General features: G+C 38.1%; 2 protein-coding genes across 5 annotated transcripts in view; one reads left to right on the top strand and one right to left on the bottom strand.

The window, feature by feature from the left end:
• Positions 1 to 23,403, top strand: part of HAP1 (huntingtin associated protein 1) — a 321,391-nt gene that overhangs the window by 123,901 nt on the left and 174,087 nt on the right. The window lies entirely within an intron of this gene.
• RDM1 (RAD52 motif containing 1) lies at positions 802 to 22,733 on the bottom strand. 4 transcript variants are annotated; one of them, XM_058184193.1, is made up of 8 exons: positions 22,569 to 22,733; positions 19,751 to 19,930; positions 14,201 to 14,323; positions 11,836 to 12,001; positions 8,664 to 8,753; positions 7,363 to 7,451; positions 2,818 to 3,001; positions 802 to 1,990 (listed from the first exon to the last, which is right to left on the bottom strand). In XM_058184193.1, the coding sequence occupies exons 1-8, from the start codon at positions 22,650 to 22,652 to the stop codon at positions 1,983 to 1,985; spliced, it is 924 nt and encodes a 307-aa protein (XP_058040176.1). In that variant the 5' UTR covers positions 22,653 to 22,733; the 3' UTR covers positions 802 to 1,982. The 4 variants fall into 4 exon arrangements, with proteins under 4 accessions (XP_058040176.1, XP_058040177.1, XP_058040178.1 ...); XM_058184194.1 differs by lacking the exon at positions 2,818 to 3,001 and having other exon boundaries at positions 22,569 to 22,731; XM_058184195.1 differs by lacking the exon at positions 802 to 1,990 and having other exon boundaries at positions 2,884 to 4,053; positions 22,569 to 22,731.

Below are 23,403 nucleotides of genomic sequence, written 5' to 3'. Positions count from 1 at the left end.
GGTAGTCCGGCTGCAGTTGAGGATTTTCAATGTACAATGGCATGAGGCTGGGCACGGCTGTATCGCAGCATCCAACCACCTAAGAGGCTCCAGTAAAATTCCAAGGAACAAAAGAAGGGTAGCGGAGGCCACAACCCGTCCCATCTTTTTCATATGTCCCAGTGAAGGCTGCCTTGGAAAGTGGCATCCAGCCTGGAGGCGACTCTGTGTGGTTACCAAGCAACCACATCCAGGTCATTCCATATGGAGGCTGCACTAGTGAGGCTGGTAATGAAGAAGATATTCCAAGGGTTCCGTTTGGTTGTGACATCATTTTACCATGATTCCTGGCATCATAGAATTGCCAGAACCATGGCAACAATATAGGTAGCGGTCTCTTTTATAGCTAATGAGCTGATTTCACGAGATCACACAGATATTTGTGATTATTTTGGGGGGTCAGAGCCATAGTGGGGAATACTGTATATTTCAACTGAAAAATCAGATTGTAAGGCCTGGCTATCATTCTCCAGCTACTAAAAGACATCAGTGTAAATTACCCAAAGCTCAAAGAGGGATACATAGTAGACAAAGGAGGGTAGTAGTACTTAAGACTTGTATACCCCCTCACAGTGCTACATAGCATTCTCTGATTTTATAATGTCGGCATATTTCCCCCAACACTCTGGGTCTTCATTTTACCAGCCTCGGAGGCATGGAAGGCTGAGTCAACCTTGAGCCCATCAGGATTGAACAGCCTGCAATACTACAGAATCATCCTGAGAAGAAACAGCAGATAAATTAGAAACAGAAACAGCCAGATTTCTTTCTTTGAAACTAATTAGTTTATTGTATTTGTATCACACTGCAAGCAGCCCAATGCTTGGAGGCTTACATGAGTACTATCAGTGGGACAATTTACAATACCTGTGGTAAATCTAAAAATATAAAATCAACCTTGAGAATATAAAAATGACAACTATGGAAAAATAGCAATATCAACAAAAAACAATCCAAATAAATTAAAATGCTTTCCAGAACAATTTGATCTTAATCAGGGACATCAGCCTGATTTCCATAGGAAGACTTTTCCAAAGAACATTAAAGTGAAAATTGATAAATGATTGCTGGAGCTTTGGCGTGATTAAATTAACACATCATCTTGCAACAGTGATTTGCTATGGCTGTTGTTGTTACAGTGCCCAAACCCAATTTTGAAGAAATGGATGAGGCAGCACAAAAATAATTATTTCATTTAATAATCCATTTAAATTACTTGCCTGAAAAATAATATGCTCCCATTTATAATATTGTGTGATCTCGCTCGATATCCACTGATTATTCTTATTTTCTCTCTCACACACACAAACACAAGCATACTGACCATAGCATCCCCCAGACATTTTATTTCTGGGATGGCATGAGGATGAGTGGGAGCTTTACTAGAGAGAAAGTGGAGGAAAAATCTGGAGGAAAGTAAAAAGTGACTGTAAAGGTAGAAAATATGTCTCTTTCTTCTTCCTTTTTTTTTCAATAGCTTGTTCTATTTTTATTGGCCAACTCCCTCAGTTCGCAATGATTTGGGGGTGGGGCAGAATTATCACCCTATTGGATATTTATGATAGAAAGCTAGTATCCATTCTTGCTGCCTATAAAAAAAAGATATAAAGTCAAATCATCTTTTCTAGCAGTAAGCCACTTATTAGAAAAATATAAAAACCAAAAAAATACTACTGGCTTTCCAATAATCACTAATTATAGTAGGCAATTAGTCTTTCCTTGGAAGAGCACTGTCTTCTGATTGGTAGCTTGCATTTGGTAGCTTCATCACTCAAATGCTCCAAAAACAAAAAGAACCCAGTTCTAGGGTGATGTGCTTAGGAGAGAACAGGATACCCTTCCAGATCAGCAAGAAGACAGAATCTGTTTCAATAATCTGCTATTCTCCATCCGTGCACAAGATCTCCTCTTTTCCTAGACGGTCTAGCTCTGAAAATGACAATTCAGTAATCTGGGAAGAGAGGGGAGAAAAGCTTTGATAATTTACAGGATAATTTGCAACGGTTGAATTCTTCAGTTGTCACAGATTTTTTAATACAGTACATTTTGAAAAATTCCAATCTCTTGGATACTTTCTGCATAGTTTAACAGAAGCCCCAAACAGCAAGAATGGGCTCCTTCTACATACAATTTCATTCTTTTTCTGTCTCTCCCCCTTTTCACAAGGAACTCTTGGATTGATGTAGGATGTTACTTACATCAATCCAAAGTTCTCCATCTTTCTGATACAGTCTTAAGATATCATACAAAGCTTTCTATAGTTGTTTTAGTTTGTGAATCAAGCCACCCTAGTTTAAAAACTATAGCAGATGCGATTACGCAACGCAGGCAACTCTAGCCAATAACTCAATAACTACAACTAAATAAACCATGACTTATTGCATTCTGCAGATACTATTTAAAAAACATGGTTTAACTATGCAAACACATTCTAAAAGACCGACTGCCACCATATTTGGATAATAAGTACATGATGAAACTATCTTATATTTCTCCTCTTTGGGAAGTAGGAGTGCAGCATAAGCTGATTCCCTGGGTACATTTTATGATATGCTTTGTCCTGCTCTGTATTGGTCATTTTTGGTCCTGCTTATACACTGACATAGCAACTAGGACACAATATATTTTTGTATATACATGTATGCATTCACTATTTCTTTTGCTGCCTTTCTTCCTATGCCCTATTTCAGAATTCCCCAACCTTTCTGGCTTTGTGGAGTGCCGAGGGGGTGGGTGGGAGAAGGGTTTAGTTCTGTGCAAAGGTGGGCAAGTACATACGTGCAGCTCTATTTGTGTGAGTGGCGGGCATTTGCGACACATGCAAATGAAGTGTGTGACACCCGCTCGCCTGCTTGCGCAGGTGGGGATGTGCGCGCACACATGGCTGGCACTTCTGCGCCCCAGTTCCAAACAGTTCATGGCCTGGTAGTAGGCCGCAGCCCGGCGGTTGGAGACTCCTGGCCTATTCCACAGCCAATTGAAAAAAAAATTAGATCAGATTAAGAGGGCAGTTCCATCTTTGAAAAGGAAGAATAGTCTTATGTGTCAGTTCAAAGATGCAGCTAATTATAGACAGTTTCATGAGAGGCTGGACAGATGCTTCTAACAAACTCAGAAGAGTTGATAATCTTCTCTGCTTTTGTTGAGCTTCGATTCTTATTTTATCAGGATTATCAGAATTGTATCTGGAGGATTTCAGGTTGAGGAGTGCTAATGGTGACAATTGTTCCCATTTATCCACTGGTCTCCAGCATATGTTGCTTAGTGACTTTTTTCTTCTAAATACACAAGGTCCATATCTAGCTACCATGGCTCTATAATTTTGCTTAAAGTGGCTTTTGCCTATTAGACAGCTTTTAGCAAAGTTGGGTTGCAGTTTCCAGAATTTCCAATCTTTAGCTCTGTATTTTTTTTCTAAGAGGACTGCCAATGTCATTTTAGAGTGGTCACCGCTTGTCAAAGTAGCATAAATTCTATAGCTTTTCCATACCCTCACAATTTGAAATGAATATAGAGCCTGTGGGCAAGAGAGGTAGGCAACATTTGAAAGACTGCACACGTTGATACATTTCTTGGCATTCTTGGAAAATGAATTGCAAAAGTTTAGTCATTTCACCAAGAAACACTTCTTTCTTTTATGTCCAGTTTATTGTAATAGGGGTTGTAGAGAAAAGCCTATAGATGAGACACTTGCACCCTGTGCTTCTAGGGATGCTAATTAAACTGGAAACAATCCTTCTCAAGAATTCACAACTTGGACATCTGGTTCTGCTTCCAGCGTCGTAGTAGGCGAGGACCGTGAGCTCTGCAGCCCTACTCCGAGCTCTTCCCATCAGAGGGCTCCAAAAGGAGTCATAGCCATCTTGGAGGGGTGGTGAAGTAAAGGGGGGCCCCTTGCAGGTTGAGGAGAGCCACATCTCTCCTCCATGACTTGGAAAATCTCCCTCATCTGAAGACAAGGAGGAGCAGCAGCAGTCAACATGGCTGCCACAAAGCTGGGGACAGCTGAAGCACCTAAGAAAGTACAGGAGCGAACAGATTGAACAATTGTTTCTGGGTGAGATTCTTCTTCTTCTACTTAAACATTGACCCCAAGGAAAATAAAAAATCCGTGATAAGAGAATTCAAAAGGATAATTGTTTAAGCTGCAAAAATAAGCACTTCTGTGATCTATGATGAAAAGTAAGCCGAGAGCGCCATCTACTCATGAAAAGAAAAGTGACTCCTAGACTCCTGGAAATTCAGAGAGGAGAAAAGGGATAACTGATATCCAGTGGAGGGCTGTGACCTTAACTGTTTATTGTCTTTAATTTACCAGAGGTGGAAATAAGAAAGTCATTTTATAAAAGAAACTCTGGGTAACTCGAATAAAAGTCCAAAATCATAGAGCAGATTCAAAGAATTCAGGAAATAGCTTGGATTATTAGAATATGGAATACATGTTGGAATTGGCCCATCTAAATAAATGACTTTGCTTGGAAATAAATGGTTTTTGACTGAAATTAATATCTGCTGGAAAAAAGACACCATGGAAATCTGAGAGGAATGTGCCATTTCCAAATGATTGGAAATGTTTAATTTTGAATTCTCCTTGAAATAGATTGAGACTTTTACTGTTTAATGTACTTATATTGCTATCATGACTGGAATTGAAGGAACAGATGTGGAAATGAGAGGACTTTTTAATGAGATGACTTTGTTGTTCCAAAGCATAAAAATATCAATGGATGGTATAGTTGAGAAAATGGAAAATATTCTGCAAAGAACAATGAATAAAGATCAAACTGCCCAGGAACTGGTGGAAACAATAGAAAGATTGGATGAAATGGACTGCTTAAACCAGCAAATTGACTATGAACAGGGAAAAAACAGGGATCAGAAAAACCAGCAAATGAAGCAAGAGCTCGATGATGAGAAAGATCAGACAAATGGCAAGCAAAAGGAGCTGATGAAAGAATAGATGAAGTGGCGATATTAACAAATAAATCAAGGACTGGAACAAAAAATAGGACTGACAAACCAGCCGATAAAGGAAGAAAGATTGAAAGAAATAAAACAGATAAATCAACAATTGGATAGACAGGAAGACATCTTTGATAAGGAGACTGAGACATGGGCATGCATTTGGGAGAATCGCCAGCATAAGTTTGTACTTGGAGAAATGCTTAGACTGAACAAGATAAGAGATAAAGATAGAGATAAAGATGAGGAGGGTGGCAGGCGAGAAAAAAAATGGATAAAAATTAAAACACTAAAGAAGAGAAGAGATGATGGATCAAGAGCTACCTTTTAAAAATTAAAGGAGTTTGTTGTAAGCTGATAGAGGTAGAAATAAAATTAGATAGTGGAAATATTAGAATGTATATTTTAATAGAATAAAGAAAAATAATAGATAGAAAGATTAGGGGTTTATAGATGTTAGGCATTTTTTTTCCTGCTGTTTAAATAATATTAGGATCACCTAAGTTTGGTAAATGTGATAAGATTACTAATATTGCTATTGTAATTTGGATTAATATGAATGATGCCCAGAATCAACACTGTCCACATACAGTATGGATGTATATTTAAAAGAAAAAATATAAAAATATAAAAACCAAATCAAAGAATTCAACACTCAGAATCCTTCAAGCTGGACTGCCAATCTGTGTTGCTAAGTAGAGCTGATGAGTGACCTGTTATATACCCTAGCATCTCTGGTTTCCAGTCCACTTGATTCCCATCTGGTCCAAGTCTGATAAACTGATAAATGCTCCAGCAGTAATTGCATTCTAAAATGCTTGTGAGAGATAATTATTTCTATTTGTTCCTTTCAGCTTCCACACACTTATAATACCAAGAGATGAGGTTGCTAATTGAAAGCAAGTTGAAAGATGATGATGCTTATTTGGAATGATTAAAAGATTGAATAACTTTGAAAAATCTAAGGTTGTTTATAGCTTGAAGGCGATTTGAGATTTGGGTGGCATGCTTATTTGTGGTATGACAAAGTAAAAGATAACTCTGGTTTTAAGAATCATATCATTAGGCAATCAATTGGGTGTGTATGGTAGAAAGATTGGCTAACAAAATGCCACTTTGGCTATCGCCCATGGAGTACTACATAGAAAAGAGATGTTATTGGAATGCAAATGGAAGATAAAAACAACAGAACAATTAGTAAGTGAAGAATTTGTTGTGATTGGTTTAATTATTATAGAATTTTTGAAAAGATTTAAACTTGAGAAAACTAGTTTTGTTTTTTGTTTTGTTGAACTGCAGATCAACTTATGTTATAGTGATGACCACCTGATTAATAAAAGTATATACAACGGTTATATAAAAAGATGAATCTGGAAGATGAATATGTCAAAGACTGTAAAGTGGATGAAAAATTTGGGGTATAACATAGTGCTGGATAAATAAGAGAATGTATGGACTAATGGTTTAAAATTTACTTTGAGTTACTTTGAAAGGAAATTTTTATAAAATGATATTATGTATCGTTGGTATTCCACCCCAGACAGACTAGTAAAAATATATAGAGGAATCTCTAACAAGTGTTGGAAATGTAAATAAAATCCAAGTACATTTTATCATATGTTGTGGTCTTATAAACACGTTAAACCATACTGGATAAACATAATTATAATAATGCAGACAATATTTTATGAGACCTGAAGCTTTTCTTGTAGCTATTAGGCATAAATCAATTAAAAAACAGTGGACTTGCTAAGCATTAGAAAGGAAGAGATGCCAATTGTTGAAGAATGGATTTTAAAAGTGACTGAATTAAAATTAAAACTGCAAAGATGGCAAAATTAACTGCCTTGATTAGAGACAAGGGACTAGACAATTTTATAAGTGATTGGAAGCCGTATGTAGACTTTTTACATGTTAATACAATCACAGAAAATTAACCAAAGGATTTGAAGATGAGTGTAATGTTTGAGCTAACCTGTTGACTTTTTTTCCTTTTTTCCTATATATTATGGTTAGATGTTGGGTCGATTTGATTATTAGACAGAGAATAACTCATCTGGAATATTTGTTTGTTTAATATAGTATTTTTGTTAAATAAGGATGAAAAAGCTGATGCCAACTATTTGTACCGCTGTTATGTAAGGGGAGAACTTAACAGATGTTGTTGTTTTTTAAATTTACTTTTCAGGCGGATTTTTTTAATGTTCAAGATTAGATCTGTTTAACATTGGGTTGGTGGTAGTTGTTCACAAGATTTTTTTTTCTCATTAGTGCTGGAAGTTTTATTCTTGTTGATAAAAGAAAAAAAAGGAAGCAACTTGAGGGTACGCAAATACATTTTAAAAAAGGGCTTTTGTTTACCTGAATGCGACCCCTGAGTTCCTCTTCTGTTAAAGAGTCAAGGGGATCCTTCTCAGCCCAGCTGTATTCCACGGCCAACTGCCCATTTTCTGAAACAAACCATCAAAAATAAGGCCAACTTGAACAAATCAACCATAAATAAACAAACACAAATTTTGAAACATTTCTGAAATTTAGGATTTTATAGATTCTCAATTTAAGATTTTTGAACTAAAATTAATAATACTTTCTTATTATTTATAAAGTATTTATAATCAATGATTATAATCTGTTTATAATCTATTTGAAAGTAAGATTTAAGATTAATTTAGGTGCAGAGAGGAGAGATTTGTGGGCAGAATCTCCTGAGCAATGGCTAAAGTTATTTCTCAGTAACAATTAACAGTAGTGTGCCCCTGAAATCAACTGGAAAATATTGGTTTGCGCATGAATATTAGCAATGTAAATATACCAACAAAATGAATCAGGAATTCCCATGATGCAAGAAACATGGGAGAAATGAAGAGTCAGAGGATGATGCTATTTCATGATTATTGACGTGCCTAAAAACAGTTTCTTTGAGGGCAAATAGAAAGACAACAAGGCACAGAGAAGAGATACATGGAAGCGTGAAGCTGAATACATTGAGAAGAAAAAGTCAAAGTACAGAGCAGATAAATTTATTCACAACAATGAGAAGAGTATGTTAAGAGGCCATTCAACTTGTGCTCGCCAACAGCTAATTGGAATAATGGACGCTTTTATCCAACTAGAAGAAAGTGGTACGTTAGATGTCATGAACAATTTGAGCCAAATTGAAGAAGTTTTAGAGAAAGTGTGTACAGAATAAGTAAAAAATTGTTTTAGCGCAATTTAGTATGACAAATGAGACTACAATGAGCTTTGGCTTTGCACATTCTTGCATCTCTTTCTTATTAAGCTAGGATCTCAAGAACACTTCATGGGAAAACACTTCCATTTTTATTTGCAATATGTTGCTGTTCATTCAGACGAAAGAATCACAAACTACACTAAGCTGTGATCCATATAACCACTGTCTATTGAACAAGCCAAATTGAGTTGCTGTAGTATGTTAAGCTGCAAACAAACCACATACAGGTTTAGGGCAAAGTATAAATTCAGGAAATTTGGTTAAGATTTGAAACAAACCACTCTGAAAAAAGAAATTGAAGCTGTGACTTAGAGCAAGCAAATAGCTTGCTATCTTTTGAATGTATATTTAATTATAAAAATATTCAAACATTTCCTTGGATGGGAGATGGAGGGAAATATAGAAGGATAAGGAAGTTGGATGGCCTTGCCGAAGATTATGAAGAGTATTTTCCGAAATGCATCCGAAAGTGCCTGCTGCACTGCAGACCTCTGAGCGTTGCGGGAGGCTGTGAGGAATTCTGAAAGACATAAACCCAAAATAACAGATTGTTTCAAATTTTCTTGGTAGATCAAGCACTGCTGAACATTTTTGAATCAAAGGGCCGGAATAGCTCAGGCTGTAAGGAGCCTGTTATTAGAACACAATAGCCTGTGTTATTAGAACACAATAGCCTGCAATTACTGCAGGCTATAGCCTGCAATTACTGCAGGTTCAAGCCCGGCCCAAGGTTGACTCAGCCTTCCATCCTTTATAAGGTAGGTAAAATGAGGACCCAGATTGTTGGGGGGGCAATAAGTTGACTTTGTAAATATACAAATAGAATGAGACTATTGCCTTATACACTGTAAGCCGCCCTGAGTCTTCGGAGAAGGGCGGGATATAAATGTAAATAAAAAAAAAATGTCAGCCTGCCCCAGCAAAAAATGGCAGTTCTGACGCCATAGCCAGTTCAAATTTAATTCAGATTAAATATATGAAAAACTTTGACATAAGAAAATAAATAGCTAATACAAATTGATCTACTTATATTTTATTTACACTAGTCTTTTTATGTGGCAAACACTGGTTTAACAGCCATTTACCAGTATAGTAGATTTAAGTCTGGAGTATAGTGAATTTGAGCACTATCTGGCTATGAAACTCAGTGAGTCTGCACATTAAATTAAGCCTTATTATCAGTTTGCTGAATAGTGCACTGTTGTGACGTTAATAGTCCTTACTTCAGTTATCACCTCTGTTTAACCTACTTTCAAGGATAATGAAGATGGTGATTATATCCCATCAAGGTGGTGTAAATAATGTTTCCTTATAACAGTTCTGTGAGGTGATTTGGGCTAACAGAGTGACTAACCCATAGTCAATGAGTCAATTTTTATGCCTAAAGCAAGACTAGAACTCACAATCTCCTGGTTTTTTAATTGTGGGACTACTCAAAGGACATGCAGCATGAATATAATGTGAGCACATTTCCATCTTATATTCAAACATATTTCAATCTATCTCCAATGAAGCTTTTTTCAATCATGTTAGCACTAACCTCACCTTCCCGTGACTCCAATATTCTACACTCTTAGACTTCCCAAACTAGATGGGACTTCAGGTAATTGTTCCCCAACATAGCTGGACGATACCTGGCTGAGGGAGACTGCTCTAGAAAACTAAACCCAGTCAGACTATTTAGCCATTTTTTAAACTTGCTGCAGACTCCAAAAATTAGGAGCCACCTTTCCAACCCAGTCTCACTCTACATTTAACACTAAATCATAACTTAACATATACCAAAGGCTGCTATGCTTTTTATTGGACTGGAAATGTCAATGTAACAGCCCTTCATCAAAAATCATCCCCAAATGTGATTCTTTCAGTGAGCAAAATCCTATCCAAGAAAGGAAAAAACCCTATTTCTGACTGCATTGTGATAGTATTACTTTGGGCCTGTGGCTCAGACTGCTGTGGCTCAGTGGCTCAGACTGTGGCTCTGTGGCTCAGACTGCTAATGCAGTCTGTTATTAACAGCAGCTGCCTGCAATTACTGCAGGTTCTAGTCCCACCAGGCCCAAGGGTGACTCAGCCTTCCATCCTTTATAAGGTAGGTAAAATGAAGACCCAGATTGTTGGGGGCAATAAGTTGACTTTGTATATAAATATACAAATAGAATGAAGAGCTGCCCTGAGTCTTCGGAGAAGGGCGGGATATAAATGCAAATTTAAAAAAATGTCAGCCTGCCCCAACAAAAAATGGCAGTTCTGATGCCATAGCCAGTTCAAATTTAATTCAGATTAAATATATAAAAAACTTAATAAGACATAAGAAAATAAATAAAGTCAATATAGATTGATCTACTTGTATTTTATTTACACTAGTCTTTTTATGTGGCAAACACTGGTTTAACAGCCATTTACCAGTGTAGTAGATTTAAGTCTGGAGTATAGTGAATTTGAGCACTATCTGGCTATGAAACTCAGTGAGTCTGCATATTAAACTAAGCCTTATTATCAGTTTGCTGAATAGTGCACTGTTGTGACTTTAATAGAGTCCTTACTTTGGTTATCACCTCTGTTTAACCTACTTTCAAGGATAATGAAGATGGTGATTATATCCCATCAAGGTGGGGTAAGTAATGTTTCCTTATAACAGTTCTGTGAGGTGATTTGGGCTCAGAGAGTGACTAGCCCATAGTCAATGAGTCAATTTTTATGCCTAAAGCAAGACTAGAACTCACAATCTCCTGGTTTTTTAATTGTGGGACTACTCAAAGGACATGCAGCATGAATATAATGTGAGCACATTTCCATCTTATATTCAAATATATTTCAATCTATCTCCAATCAAGCTTTTTTCAATCATGTTAGCACTAACCTCACCTTCCCGTGACTCCAATGTTCTACAGACACTTAGACTTCCCAAACTAGATGGGATTTCAGGTAATTGTTCCCCAATGTAGCTGGAGGATACCTGGCTGAGGGAGACTGCTCTAGAAAACTAAACCCAGTCAGACTCTTTAGCCATTTTTTAAACTTGCTGCAGACTCCTAAAATTAGGAGCCACCTTTCCAACCCAGTCTCACTCTACATTTAACACTAAATCATAACTTAACATATACCAAAGGCTGCTATGCTTTTTATTGGACTGAAAATATCAGTGAAATCCCTAACAGCCCTTCATCAAGAATCATCACCAAATGTGATTCTTTTAGTGGGCAAAATCCTTATAAGGAAAAAACCCTATTTCTGACTGCATTGTGATAGCATTACTTTGGGCCTGTGGCTCAGACTGCTGTGGCTCAGTGGCTCAGACTGTGGCTCTGTGGCTCAGACTGCTAATGCAGTCTGTTATTAACAGCAGCTGCCTGCAATTACTGCAGGTTCTAGTCCCACCAGGCCCAAGGGTGACTCAGCCTTCCATCCTTTATAAGGTAGGTAAAATGAAGACCCAGATTGTTGGGGGCAATAAGTTGACTTTGTATATAAATATACAAATAGAATGAAGAGCTGCCCTGAGTCTTCGGAGAAGGGCGGGATATAAATGCAAATTTAAAAAAAATACTTCTTTGGATACCTCACTGTAGCCTTCTCTACCCTCTCCATTCCCGTGTTACCTGGACCGGGGTTCACATGAAGTTCAGCCACACCAAACCCTCTGGTATTAATCCCATAATTTGGGATAATTAATTCTTGCACACAAAGATACTTTGAACGATGGTGCCTGGGCAAAGTTCCTCCTCCTTCTTTCTCATCATCTTCAGAGCCAGATACATTCTGCAGCTGTTCCATATGCGAGTAATATATAGAAGGAAAAACAAGAGTCCATACCTTTATCCATCCTACTTTGGATTCTTTTTCATCCCCTTCCCGTAATTCTATTGCAGAACATTTGCATTATGTAGGTAAGCATTCTGCACCATGAGCGCAGTTCTTATTTTGCTTGCATCCTTGGCAGCTCCCTATACTCATGGAACAAGAAGCACCTGGATTCTCACATAGAGACAGTCTAGAACAAGTCAGAAGGACTGAGAACAAATAAAAGACGGCTACCTTGTCCTCTGGAATTCAAGGGAGGGAGGGAGGATGTCAGCGTTCCAGTAAAACCCCTCCCCAAGTAAAAACTCTGAAGCAGGCATCTTTCAAAGTTCTTCTAGTAGGATAGGTAAACTGACACATCTGGGAAAATCCGAATGTGAGAGATCCGGGTTTTCCCTCAGTAAATCAAAACTCCAAACCCAACCCCTAATTTCTCTGCCGATCACATGCTCCAATTGCCAACCGTCCCATCTCGAGACATCACTCCGACCAATCCTCCTCCAGCTGCAGGACTGGCCTGACCTTGACCGGCAGGAAGAATGTTGTTGTGTCTAATGGGCCCCCTCTACTAAATCCCCCTCCTCCCTCCTACTTTCCGACACATGAGAAAGTGGCAGCAGGAAAGTTTCCGGCCTAGAATGGCCTCCAAAGTTGACAGGGGGAGGGAGGAAGGGAGGGAGGAAGGACTCATTCATCTCTTTCACTAAGCCTTGAAGGTATTTTTTAAAAAAAACATATTGGACTAGCTTCTAAATAGAACTTATACCTTTCCTCAGGAGAGAAAAGGACTACAGGGCCACACCATATAGAAGCAATGACCAAAGTGGAAGGGGGAAAAAAATGGATGGATGGGCAAAACTCAGTCAAAGGTTACAAGGGAGGATAAAACTTTTGGGGCCCATAGAGTGGTCCTTGTTATACCATTGCTCTGTGAGCTGCATTGGCTGCCACTTTGTTTCTGGACGAAATTCAGGATGTCAGTAATCACCTTTAAAGCCCTTCTTGACATAGATCCAGGTTACTTGAGGAATTGTGTATCACAATGGGATTAGTCTGCCCCACCTGTGCTAGCAGAGGAGGCATACTGTGGGCCCCATCGGCCTGGCTGCTGAGGTCCAGAAGAACCTTCTCTGTTGTTGCTCCTGCCCTTCGGAACATCTTGTCCCTGACAGTGAAGTCAACTCCCACCTTCCTGACCTTCTGTAAGAACCCAGAATCTGGCTCTGCCAGTTAGCCTGGGGCTTCAATAGGGATGTGTCACACTGGTGGTGCTTAATAACAAATCCCACCAGCCTCCCTGCTCACCCTACTCCCTTCACATCTCTTAGTTAGTTGATAATTTGTACCTTTATAGTATTTTATTCATATTATGGGCGTGTTTATCCATCTTAACATTGTAAGCTGCCCAGAGTCACCCTGTGATAAGATGGGCTGCAAGCAAATCTAAATAAATAAATATCTAAATGGATAAGTAAATAAACAGGCCATAATAAGAAAACAAATAAACATCCAGAAATGAAGAAGTACAACTACCAATATAGATTTGCCTGAATTAATATTTTTCTCCAAACACTTCTTAGAACATCACAGTCCTGTAAATAGAAAATGAACATTTAAATTATGTATCAAAAAGAAGCAGTTAAAACTTCTCTCCATGTTAGCATAGTATCACCTATAATTTAATTACATCTTCCTTATCTGTTTTCTAGACGCATTGGAGTAGAATATTTTCCCACTCTATGCCAGCATGGATAGGGAAAATGCGAATTGTCCGATGCAGCTGGAGATTACTGGGCTGTGGTAATTTAATTTACACGTGTGTCAACAAGTGGCAAGTTTAGGTCACTTTCATCACATGAGGTCAACTACTAAACAATGTCTTCTCTTGTCCTGGTGGTGCAGTGATTAGAATACAGTAGTGCAGGCAGACTCTGCCCACTGCCAGGAGTTTGACACTAAGAGGCTCAAGGTTCACTCAGCCTTCCATTCTTCTGAGGACCCAGGACCCTGTTGGGAGCAATATGCTGACATTGTAAACTGCTCAGAGAGTGCTGTAAAGCACTATGAAGTGACACATGAGCCACTTGTATTGCTAATGCTATTTTTAGTCTTAGCATCCTTATGAAAATAGAAAAATAAGAAACAAAATGAAGTCTTTCTTACAGTGATGACGCGACTAGACCAACCATCGAAACCAAGGTAGTAATTGGCTAATTCTTGGCTTTTGTAACTGTTCAAAGGTAATGTTTGTGTTGCAAGGGCCCTCTGTCTGGTACACATGTAAACCTGAAAAACAAGAATTCAATATCTCATTAGAGGGGTATACAGGCATGCACACACACACACACACCGTTTTCTCCCAAAGGAAACGAAGCCATTAAAAACTGAATTTCACTTTTGTTAAGAACCTAACAGGAAAGATACTACCAACAATCCATACACGTATTTTCCTGTCTTTTACAAATGGATAAAAAAGATGGACATGTTTTAATCCCATTTTTTTGCTCTTCATACCTATTTATTAATATTTTTCAATAAAACATGTAGAAATTGGAAAGAAAACTGTTACCAATGGTTGCCTTCAGATATTCTAAATTTCAACCCATATAATTTTTAGCCAACTTTTTCCCCCCAAGTTTTTTATTTTTTTTACAAACATATGCGCAAACAATGTGACACAGTATCATGCATTCTACTACAAATAGAACTAGTAAATTTAATCATAATTATTACATTCAATCAACTTATATATTTCTAATAATAATACACATTTATATTAAGTTACAGATCATTATTCAATTATTCCATATTTTCTCATTATTGCTTTTATTTTATTATATAAAAGTGTATACACTAATATTCCCCCTCTCTTATTTCTATCTCTTATTCTAACTTTTAATCATATCACCCTTTATTTAAAAAAAAATTTCTTTCTGTCCTACCTAACTTCTAGTCATGTCACCTACCTAAAAAAGAAAAAGAAAAAGAAAAGCAAATCAGAACAACAAAAAAGAGAAATCATCTATCCATCGTCTCTTGCCCACTTCAATACTTCAATTGTTATGGTTTTTTTGACTTGCCTCCTATATTCCTCTCTTGGATCTTTATCTCTGTCTGAATCTACTTCTTGGCTGTTCAATCTAGATGTTTCTCTCACCTCTACCCTCTTCCACTGCCTAGTTTCCAAAATTTCTGCCCAGGCCCCTATTTCCCTTTCAAAAATATCTTCCTGTATTCTCTTTTCAACTCTCTTAATATATTTCCCTCTGATTTAATTTATCAGTGACTATTATTTTCATTGTTATCTCCTCCTTGTCTTCTTTTATTTTCTGGTTCTTTGGCTCAATCTTTTCCTCCATTTCTTCTGTTGGTGCCTTTCTCTCCTGGGCATCTTGGTCTTTATTCATCATCCTTCATACAGTATTTTCCATTTTTTCCGTAACCTCCTTAAATCCTTTCCATGATGTGCTTTGTGTTTTGAAAAAGTAACACCATCTCCTTCAAAATTCCACTCATTTCTTCCTTATAAAGCATCTTATTTTGTTTTTTTTAAAAATCAACTTTTGTCCAGCAGTCCAAGAACTATTCAATCCTTAAATTCCTCTTCAAGGAGTGCACTAATCGCAATTCTTTATATCTCACAGGTAAACAATCAGTTCCATTTAAATAGTCCCAGAAGTTATCAAAAGCCTCTTTGGATCCCCTTTATAGGTTCAATCTTCTAGCATAACATTCAGGGGTCCTTTAATTCAATAGCATCCTTATTTTTGTATTTGAGTCTCCATTAGTCATGGGATAGTTGGGAATAATCCAGTAAATATTTCCACAGTCCTTCATATAAATATTTCCAGACTTATAATTTTTCCTTTCATCAGCAGGTGGCACTCTCAACTTAGATTTCAGTATTGCCACTAGCCAATCATTTTAGTTGTAAATCAATTATAAAAGCAGAATAAGTTTATAAGTAAATGATTCCAGCATTTCCAGTACCATGACTTTCCAGTTTCAGAGTCCAATTTTCTGTATATTTCAAAATTTATTATTTTTCTCTCTTGCGCCTTCCCCTTCCGGTCTGGTATTTTCTCAGAATGCTTAGACAACACTTTAACAAATAATTCTGAGCCAATAGTTCTAAATTATTCCTTGCGGTTAAGTTTAAGGCAAAAAGGAATCCTCTCCCCCAGTTTCCAGTCACAGTTCACCTACATCGCTGCAGCACCAGTCTTAGTTGTTCTTTGCTTATCCCAGCTTTGTGGCAGCCATCTTTAGGCTGCCTCTTCTCCTCACCATGGCTGAAACCCGGGTCAGACAGGAGAGCTGCGACTCTCCTTGACATCACAGGGCGCCCCTTTTTGCAAAATCAACCAGAAGTTTTAGTCAACACATCTTGATACTGTAGCTCATCATTTCAATCCCAAAGTTGTATGTGTTCCCAAAGTTTGCAAATGGACTGCTTGTATACAGTCAACAGTCCACAATTCAGCATCCTGGGATACTTCAAAAACTTTGAGAAGAGGAGACTGACCCTCCAAGAGAGCAAAGAGAGTCAGCATGGATATATTGTATCACTTGCATACTGGGTCTACCAGAGGTCATTAAGAAGTGCAACCAATGCCAGCTTCATTCAGTCTGAAACTTGACTGAAAGAGATTCAGATAATTGCTAAAATGTAGGCTCTTTGAAGCTGCAACACAACTATCTAAAATGGGAAGGTTAGAGATAAGCTAAAAATTATCCAGTACAGTCAATTCTTGAGAAAGGGGTGGGACACTGCCTCATTAAGTGCAAGCAGAACACTTTCTTCTCAAGGGAGTGGTTTACCTCTGCTTGGACTTAGTCACATCTTTTGGAAGGCCTTAATCAACCATGAGAAGCATGGATGTAAGATACAAGTGGCATGCTTACAGCTTCAGAGATCCTGTCCATTTCTTCAGGACCAACAGGATCAAAGTCTTCATAGATGATCATGTAAGGCTAGAGATGCTGCAGTGTTAACAATATTGAAATAAGCCCCAACTATTAATGAGGCTGCTTTACATATGAAATACCAGAGGGAATATCCTTTTGCACTTTGGATTAAAGAACGGATTCTTTAGTGAATTTGACATTTACTTACTCCAAGGGGAGTTCACTACATTCCTTGGCAGGGTAAAGCAACTTGCCTACCAAGGAAAAAGTCAGCACCCCATTCTAGATTATCGGCTAAAAACTATTCAGGATCTTGATAAAATCAGCCTTCAAATCCCTGAAAGCTATCCTATTGCAATAATTCATTACTTTAAAAGATCTACAGCTGTAGCATCTGGTTCACATATTGTACTAGGGCAGTTTCTTAGGTTTTAATTTATGTATGAACATAACCACAGAGGTCTGTAAAGTTCAGTTATATTTCATTGCGTAAAACATCATTAAGCAAGCAGAACACTTTCTTCTCAAGGGAGTGGTTTACCTCAGCTTGGACTTAGTCACATCTTTGAAGGCCTTAATCAACCATGAGAAGCATGGATGTAAGATACAAGTGGCATGCTTACAGCTTCAGAGATCCTGTCCATTTCTTCTGTTGGCGCCTTTCTCTCCTCGGCATCTTGGTCATCATGCTTCATACAGTATTTTCCATTTTTTCCGTAACCTCCTTAAATCCTTTCCATGATGTCCTTTGTGTTTTGAAAAAGTAACACCATCTCCTTCAAAGTTCCACTCATTTCTTCCTTATAAAGCATCTTATTTTGTTTTTTTAAAAAATCAATTTTTGTTCAGCAGTCCAAGAACTATTCAGTCCTTAAATTCCTCTTCAAGGAGTGCACTAATCGCAATTCTTTATATCTCACACGTAAACAATCAGTTCCATTTAAATAGTCCCAGAAGTTATCAAAAGCCTCTTTGGATCCCCTTTATAGGTTCAATCTTCTAGCATAACATTCAGGGGTCCTTTAATTCAATAGCATCCTTATTTTTGTATTTGAGTCTCTATTAGTCATCGGATAGTTGGGAATAATCCAGTAAATATTTCCACAGTCCTTCATATAAATATTTCCAGACTTATAATTTTTCCTTTCATCAGCAGGTGGCACTCTCAACTTAGATTTCAGTATTGCCACTAGTCAATCATTTTAGTTGTAAATCAATTATAAAAGCAGAATAAGTTTATAAGTAAATGATTCCAGCATTTCCAGTACCATGACTTTCCAGTTTCAGAGTCCAATTTTCTGTATATTTCAAAATGTATTATTTTTCTCTCTTGCGCCTTCCCCTTCCGGTCTGGTATTTTCTCAGAATGCTTAGACAACACTTTAACAAATAATTCTGAGCCAATAGTTCTAAATTATTCCTTGCGGTTAAGTTTAAGGCAAAAAGGAATCATCTCCCCCAGTTCTAGTCACAGTTCACCTACATCGCTGCAGCACCAGTCTTAGTTGTTCTTTGCTTATCCCAGTTTTGTGGCAGCCATCTTTAGGCTGCCTCTTCTCCTCACCATGGCTGAAAGGGAAAAAGAACCCCGGGTCAGACAGGAGAGCTGCGACTCTCCTTGACATCACAGGGCACCCCTTTTTGCAACATCAACCAGAAGTTTTAGTCAACACATCTTGATACTGTAGCTCATCATTTCAATCCCAAAGTTGTATGTGTTCCCAAAGTTTGCAAATGGACTGCTTGTTATACAGTCAACAGTCCACAATTCAGCATCCTGGGATACTTCAGAAACTTTGAGAAGAGGAGACTGACCCTCCAAGAGAGCAAAGAGAGTCAGCATGGATATATTGTATCACTTGCATACTGGGTCTACCAGAGGTCATTAAGAAGTGCAACCAATGCCAGCTTCATTCAGTCTGAAACTTGACTGAAAGAGATTCAGATAATTGCTAAAATGTAGGCTCTTTGAAGCTGCAACACAACAGCTTCTCAATAACTTTATCTAAAATGGGAAGGTTAGAGATAGGCTAAAAATTATCCAGTACAGTCAATTCTTGAGGAAGGGGTGGGACACTGCCTCATTAAGTGCAAGCAGAAAACTCTCTTCTCAAGGGAGTGGTTTACCTCAGCTTGGACTTAGTCACATCTTTTGGAAGGCCTTAATCAACCATGAGAAGCATGGATGTAAGATACAAGTGGCATGCTTACAGCTTCAGAGATCCTGTCCATTTCTTCAGGACCAACAGGATCAAAGTCTTCACAGATGATCATGTAAGGCTAGAGATGCTATAGTGTTAACAATATTGAAATAAGCCCCAACTATTAATGAGGCTGCTTTACATATGAAATACCAGAGGGAATATCCTTTTGTACTTTGGATTAAAGAACGGATTCTTTAGTGAACTTGACATTTACTTACTCCAAGGGGAGTTCACTACATTCCTTGGCAGGGTAAAGCAATTTGCCTACCAAGGAAAAAGTCAGCACCCCATTCTAGATTATTGGCTAAAAACTATTCAGGCTCTTGATAAAATCAGCCTTCAAATCCCTGAAAGCTATCCTATTGCAGTAATTCATTACTTTAAAAGACCTATCCTATTGCAGTAATTCATTACTTTAAAAGACCTTCAGCTGTAGCATCTGGTTCACATATTGTACTAGGGCAGTTTCTTAGGTTTTAATTTATGTATGAACATAACCACAGAGGTCTGTAAAGTTCAGTTATATTTCATTGCATAAAACATCATTAAGCAAATCATATAAGCTGTGGACTCCATGATCTTGAATTATGCAGTGACATACCTTCAGAGCAGTTTTCTGAAACAGCGACTTCCCGTTGCATGCCTGTTGGGCCTTGTTGGCATCTCGGGCAGAGTAGAACTTAATAAAGGCATAATAGCCAGGCCCAGCTACTGTAGCATTGCTGTTGATTTTTACAGAATACAGCAATCCAAAGGCAGAGAATGCAAGATGGAGAGCATGCTGGAGGGGGGAAAAAGGCAAACACACAAAGGAATCTATTAGAAAAATGGTATTTTTGAAAAAGCTAAAGGGTTTCAGATCGTGGGTTGTGAGCAACTAAGAATCACAATTTTCCTGAATGTTGATTCAGCTTGGACAGAAGGCAAACTGAAGACTGCTCATTCTTACTTTGTTGGACAAACCATGAAACCTCAGTTTCATGCTGGTTGATGATTTAGGCATACATGTAATCTAGAGTACAGGTAGACCTCAATTTATAACCACAATTGAGCCCAGAATTTTTGTTGCTAAGTGAGACATGTTAAGTGAGTTTTGCCCCAATTTACAACCTCTCTTACCAGTTGTTAAGCGATTCACTTTAATTATTGTTAGTAACATGGTTGTTAAATTAATCTGGCTTCTCCATTGACTCTGCTTGTCAAAAGGTTGCAGAAAGGGATTATATGACCTTGGAATACCACAATTGTCACAAATAGAAGTCAGTTGCCAAGCACTGTATTTTGTTCACGTCACCACAGTGATACGTCAACATTCGTAAGAGTGAAAAATAGTCCTAAGTCACCTTTTTCAGTGCTGTTGTAACTTTGAATGGTCACTAAACAAACTATTGTAAGTCGAGGACTACCTGTGTCTTTAGAGGTATGTAGGTCAGTAAAGTTCAGTGTTTTTATTTGTAAGCCCATCTACTTTTTCAAAAAGAAAGATTTTGTTGGGTACAAAGAGAAATAGTAAAGACGCTACCAACAGCATTGATAAAATAAGCCTAAACCCAAAAAATTGGATGGAAGTTGCTTATCTATGAACTCAAGAGAATCTTCTCAATGGTGAATTCTCAACTTCCCAGCTTTGGGTTTCCTCCCCAATAGTGCCTATACCAGTGGTGGGTAACCTTTTCCGGACCGAGTGCCCAAAGCGTGCGTGCGTGCATACGAATGCGCAAGTGTGCATCCAAAACACTGCACATGCCTCCCGTGGCAGAGACCCGACAACCAGCTGGCTGGTGGGAGACGGTGGAGCTGAACTGGGTCAATTGCTCCCATGGCCAGAGAGGGTGCTGCATGCCACCTGTGGAACACGTGCCATAGGTTCATCACCAGGGGCCTATACAATTAAAAAAAATTATCTTCCACTTTTTAATATTTCAACAACTCGGTTATGTTAATGGGATGTCTTAATTAGTTTTGGTCTTGCAAAGTGGTGAAATGTAAAATTTGTTACTACCAGTTCTGTGGGGGGTGGCTTGGTGGGAGGGGGGGTAATGTGACTGGGTGGGTGTGGCCAACTTTTTTTTTTTACTTTTAAAGCCATTTTTCTACAACCTCTTCAGCCGAAGAGGTTGTAGAAAAAATGCTTTTAAAAGGTTCTGACGATCCCAGCTGAGCCACGTGATCATCAGAGGCTATTTTTAAAAACCATATTTAACCGTAAGCTGCCATGCGAAAATGTCTTTTTTTTTAACCATATCATTTATAAAAACAAATAAAACTGTCATTGACCCTATTTAGCTATATACTGCACCACCAAATGCTCAAAGAAGATGGAACTAGGGGTGTTTAATGTACTAAACAGGTAGTCCTTGACTTACAGTTCGTTTAGTGATTGTTCAAAGTTATGACAAAATCAATGGGGAAGCCAGATTCACTTAACATCTGGATTATTAATTTATCAACTGCAGTGACTTAACGACTATGGCAGAAAAGTCGTAAAATGGGGCAAAACTCATTTAACAAATGTCTCACTTAACAGAAATTTTGGGCTCAATCGTGGTCATACGTTGAGGACTACCTGTATGTGCAAATCCCTGCCATAACTCGGACATCAAGCATTTTTTCCAAGTCCTGTCTACTTCCTTAAGGACACTTTCCCAAAAGTTTTCACTGCTTGTTTATAACAAGAATATGCTTCATTACAAACTTAGTTTAAAAATAAGGTAAAATTATTTAGTCTGAGGCAGACTAAACAAAAGTCCATGTTTTTAGACAACAGCTAACTTAGGTTGTATTTTACTTTATGAATTTATTTTTCATCTTTCAATAGAATATGATTTGAAAACTTAAGGCAGAAAATATGAGTCAGCGGTGTGCCAGATGAAAAGCCAGGCCTATATAGATGGTTTTTAGAAAGGAAGTTTTAGATGGAAGCTCCAGAATTATTTACTCCACCGATGCACAATTTGAAAACTGGCTTCGGCAAATTTTAGGTACCTAAATATGCTATAAATATGCTATAACCTATTTCAGTTCAATGAACTGAAGCCTGAAAAAAAAGGACGAATTGCTCGCGCAAAGCGTACTGTATAGTTTTACTGAGATCGCCTATACACACTCGCCTTCACTCCCACCGTCCGCGAAGGGCCAAAGCACCGAAATGCCGCTAGAACCCAGCGATTCCCAAGGAGGGGTTGCTGTAACATCCCCAACGCTTAAGGCGGGAAGAAGGCGTTTTTCAAACACGTTTCCCACAAGCTCAAAGAACTTCCTTGCCAATAAATATTCTAACAAAGAAGCAGCGGACGGAGATGCTTTTGCTGGCTTACACAAATGCATTGAAAAAGCGTCCCGGAAACTTTGAAAAGATGTCGACACCCGGGGAGGGAAGTGGCTGGACCAAAACCCAGCCTTGCTTTTTCGTTACTTGCCTCCAACTCATCCGACTCCAGCCCCAAGACTAGAAGAGTCCGACCATTCCCCGGGGGGACGCGGAACTCCAGAATCTCAGCCATGTCAGGGGAAAAGGGGTAAATTCAGAGCGGGGAAGACAACACTTTCCTTTCCGCCTAAAGGAGGGGAATGGATGTCACGAACTTCAGCACTTCTGCAGCACCTCTGGATTCAGCTCGGAGATTGGTGGGAGAACATGAACCCACGTGATGCAGGAAGAGACGTCTTTTGGTATCAGAGCGAGTAGGCGCCGTCCTAACAGCCAGCTTTGGAATGTGTTTTCTTAGATAATTTGGAAGCGAAGGCAAGCTAAGCAAACCAAGGACGAGGGAGGAAAAGGACTCCCACGTGAAGGACGATATCTCTCAAGGCCGTGGTTTTTCTTTCCTGCCTTTGAAATCGGGAACGCATGTACAAACGCTACGAAATGCCTGGGCTTGCTTTACTCCTGCGTAAGAAAGGCGATCCGTTTTTCTTCTTGGATGCTGTTCTTTATTTTATTTATTTATATTTATTTATTTTGTCACAACAATATATATAAGTATCATACAAAAAGATTATATAGTATATAAACATATATATGAGTAAATATTAGGAGGTAGAAGCATATATATATATATATATATATATATATATATATATATATATATATATATATATATATATATATATATATATATATATATATATATATATATATGTACATGTACATATACATATATATATATGTGTGTATATATATATACACACATATATATATACATACATATATATATATATGAAGAAGAAAAACAAAAACAATAGAACAGGAAC

This window comes from Ahaetulla prasina, chromosome 4 (genome assembly GCF_028640845.1).
Source record: "Ahaetulla prasina isolate Xishuangbanna chromosome 4, ASM2864084v1, whole genome shotgun sequence".
Taxonomy (NCBI): Eukaryota; Metazoa; Chordata; class Lepidosauria; order Squamata; family Colubridae; genus Ahaetulla; species Ahaetulla prasina.
Note: the sequence above shows the minus strand (reverse complement) of the source record. Positions and strands in the feature narration are given on the sequence as shown.

Coding starts and splice junctions, on each gene's coding strand:
- RDM1 (XM_058184193.1), bottom strand. CDS start 22,652: ATGGCTGAGATTCTGGAGTTCCGCGTCCCCCCGGGGAATGGTCGGACT. Junction 8,754..11,835: donor TCATGTGAACCCCGGTCCAG/GTAACACGGGAA, acceptor TATGTCTTTCAG/AATTCCTCACAGCCTCCCGC. Junction 7,452..8,663: donor AATACTCTTCATAATCTTCG/GCAAGGCCATCC, acceptor GGTTTGTTTCAG/AAAATGGGCAGTTGGCCGTG.